General features: G+C 42.3%; 1 protein-coding gene across 1 annotated transcript; it reads left to right on the top strand.

Annotated features, from left to right (window-relative positions):
* Positions 1–475: 475 nt before the first annotated feature.
* Positions 476–2,754, top strand: LOC117550475. The gene is made up of 2 exons (XM_034222914.1): positions 476–735; positions 790–2,754. The coding sequence occupies exon 2, from the start codon at positions 832–834 to the stop codon at positions 2,323–2,325; it is 1,494 nt and encodes a 497-aa protein (XP_034078805.1). The 5' UTR covers positions 476–735; positions 790–831; the 3' UTR covers positions 2,326–2,754.
* Positions 2,755–3,409: the final 655 nt, after the last annotated feature.

The raw sequence follows: 3,409 nt of genomic DNA, 5'->3' as shown, positions 1-3,409 counted from the left end.
TCTGTCTCCTCCACCGGAGGCTGGCGTGTGAAAGCTGTCATCATCCTCCTCGTGCTGGGCCTGCTGTACCTGTCCAAGGTAGCCCCGCTTGATGAAGCTGTGACCATTCCAACGACAGGTGGCCCAGACTCTGAGGGCAAAATCACACCAACGGGCCAATCAGTGCCTAGCGACAAAGACAGGTTGTTTCCAATCACCACACTAACATTCAGTACAATGAGAGAGAGACACAGAGAGAGAAGAAGGAGGAATGCCCCTCTCTCTGCTCACGAACCACAGAAGATTTCTTTTGACTGCCCAACTGCAATATGTAACTCACCAAACTGTGTTATTACGTACCCTGTGTTTTTAAGCAAGGGTGGCGACTACACGGTGTGGGAAGCGTATCCAGGGACGCAGTATCAGGAGTTCCGGGTCTCGTCAGGGATGGTAAGAATAACACTCAACACCATTGCAAATATGCCCCCAGAACTGTGGTGTAGCACGGCAGAACAGTTAAAATATGAGTCCCAGTGAACGGCACGGAAGCCAGATTACAAAGCTCCCAATTCGGGGGTCACTGGATGTGCATTTATTGAACCAGAGCATGAAACAGATTTTTCTAATTTAGGGGTCGCCGGACACGCCTCTATTAGAACATATATTGAACCATATCATGAAACAGGTTCTCCGGAAAAAGCCCTAATATCCACTCCACTTAAACAAACAGGAGAGGATGTAGATTCTTCAAAAAAGGCCTTAATCGCTCCACTTAAACAAACAGGAGAGGATGTAGATTCTTCAAAAAAGGCCTTAATCGCTCCACCTAAACTAACTAAAACCAATTCGGCAATGAGTTTAATGTTAGACTATGCACATGAACGCAATGTTAGCAACTGTTGGCTGTGCCAAAACATGCCAGAATCCGTACATTCTCCCATGTTTAGCCCAATTCCTTTCACGAAAGCGGACTACGGTTTAGTTAGCTGGAATGACATAGCATCCCGCATTGGAGATGAGGCCGAGGATTGTTACACTCCTTCGTATCCAATAAACTCTGAGAAACCTCTACAATACAAGGGTTTAATCTCGCTCATTGTTGAGACAGTAAATAAGGATTACCTGCCAGAGGGGTTCAAACAGTTGACGGTCCTAAGACTAATATATGTGAAGAAATATATTAACCTAGCTTTTGAATACAGATTCCAATTAGCTCTAGCCCAGACTAATTGCTCGGTTAACTTTACCAGTCCAATATGTACACTGCAACCACACACTCCATCTTTATTAGTTGAGGCTTTGGTAACAGTAGTGCCCTGGTTCGGCTCCAGAACAGTGGACTCGGTTGAGGTTAAAATACATGACTGTTCGCAGCCATTACCCTTAGGTAAGTCCCCTACCCGTGACTGTTCTGTCTATGTTCCCCCAGTTGTAGTACATGAGTGGAAGAATGTGTCCATCTGTTTCCAGTATGAAAGAGGATCTCTTACCTCTCCAGATGTGGGCCACAGCGACTGTAATACCGTAATAAAGGTGCAGTTAGCCAGAACGCCCCTCCCGCAGAGGGTTTACTTAGTTTGTGGGGACCGAGCCTATGGCTGTATGCCTTATGACATTTTCTATGGCACCTGTTACCTGGCCTATCTAATCCCTTTAATCCGTAAAGTGAAGACTGATGAGATTGCAGCTATACTTCCCTCTCTACATAGAAACAGCAGGTCGATTACAGAAGGACAGCGGATGGCTAGTCTATTTTTACCATGGTACGGTATTTATGTTTCTCAGCAGGAAATTGTGGCGTTGTCCAAAGTAGTGGAAAATCACTTAAATGCATCTAACACAGCCATGTTAGCCGAACATAAGGAATTACAGGAGGTTAGGACTGTAGCATTACAAAATCGTATGGCACTGGATCTTTTATTAGCCGCCCAGGGGGGCACATGCAAGGTGATTGGATCTGAGTGTTGTTCTTTCATCTCTGATGCTACACCTGAGGTCATGGATATGGCTCATGATACCGTCAGGGGGATAAAAGAGTTGCATGAAACTCATGGGTTTACCCTTGGGGATTTAACTGGAACTTTTGGATCGTGGGGTGCGGGGTTGGTTAAATTTGCAGTGACCGTTTCAATGTTTATCTTAGTTGTGCTAATTGTGATGATCTGCTTGGTCACTGTAGTTAAACTAGCCATACGAAAGATGACCAAAACCGCCCTCCAGGCTCCACAGAGACTAGTGGGATATTCCACAGTGGATGACTCCGTGTTGATGTACGACGCCCAGCTTTCAGATCCGTGGGGCACAATCACGGCTTCTGCTCCATGGGGACCCCCACAAAATGAATGACAAGTTGATTAAAATTGACACTCAGAATGTAGAAGATGTATATAGATTTTACCTTTTCGGGTTTTTACACTACGCAATAAATGTCTGATTCTTCTTTTTCAGATTTTTAAACAATGTATTTGACTAAAATGAATGTATAGATAAGTGCCTTACTTTTGACTAAAGCGTAGTGAAGTAATGTTAAAGCTTGAGGACACTGCAATTTTGCAGATTACGGATTAATCGAATCACCACTGTGAATGCTATACTTTGAACTGTGAATTTCAACTGGACCTTTACAATCCAGATTTTATACCTCAGGTGGATTGCTAATAATCCTAAATGTTAAATGTGTTTTTACTATAATTGTCTTGAAGCAAATCTTTGAGATGCAAGCTATTTTTAAAGTTTGTAATTTGATGATTAAGGAGGACTAAATGATAAATAATAAAAGAGGTTATTTGGAAACATATATTTTACTATTTTCTTCTATATATTTTTTGGTATGTTTATTTTTGTGCTATTGATGGACGATTTGTCTAAACACTGAGGATATATTTTGGTATTTCTACACGGTCATATGAAGTTGATATGTGGAGCCATTCCTGAATGTTTAAATAGTCTGAATCCCAGGTTATAATGTGAGTGTCTTGAAATAGTTGATCTCTTAAAATGAGACCAAAAGGGGGATTTGTAGAGTTATATTTGTATTTATTCATGTTAGCAAACTATGGATAAGCTTAAAAAGGGAATAATTTGGGTGGAACTGTGAGCTGGATGTGGGGCCTGTTTGACATATGTTTTTGAGGACAAAGGAAGATGGGGGAAGGTGAGAGCATGTCTTGAGTTGCATTCAGTTTAGATCTAGCTACAGTGATTGGGGAAGCCTAAGGTCTAAGGTGTCTGTGATATTTGGGGCGGCCAATCAATGATGTCCGAATGGGAGGATCTGATAACTCCTCCCATTGTCACAGAGTAGAAACACAGAAACACAGGCGGTGTTCAGCCTCTTTCCTCTGGCTGGCTCACGTGCAGGTAAATTCGGGATCCCAAAGATTAACTGTATTGAATTTGTACTGTATTGATTGTATTATTTTGTCATATT

This window comes from Gymnodraco acuticeps, unplaced genomic scaffold (assembly GCF_902827175.1).
Source record: "Gymnodraco acuticeps unplaced genomic scaffold, fGymAcu1.1, whole genome shotgun sequence".
NCBI lineage: Eukaryota > Metazoa > Chordata > Actinopteri > Perciformes > Bathydraconidae > Gymnodraco > Gymnodraco acuticeps.
The sequence above is the reverse complement of the archived record's forward strand: the minus strand, read 5'-3'. Positions and strand labels throughout refer to the sequence as shown.

Coding starts and splice junctions, on each gene's coding strand:
- LOC117550475 (XM_034222914.1), top strand. CDS start 832: ATGAGTTTAATGTTAGACTATGCACATGAACGCAATGTTAGCAACTGT.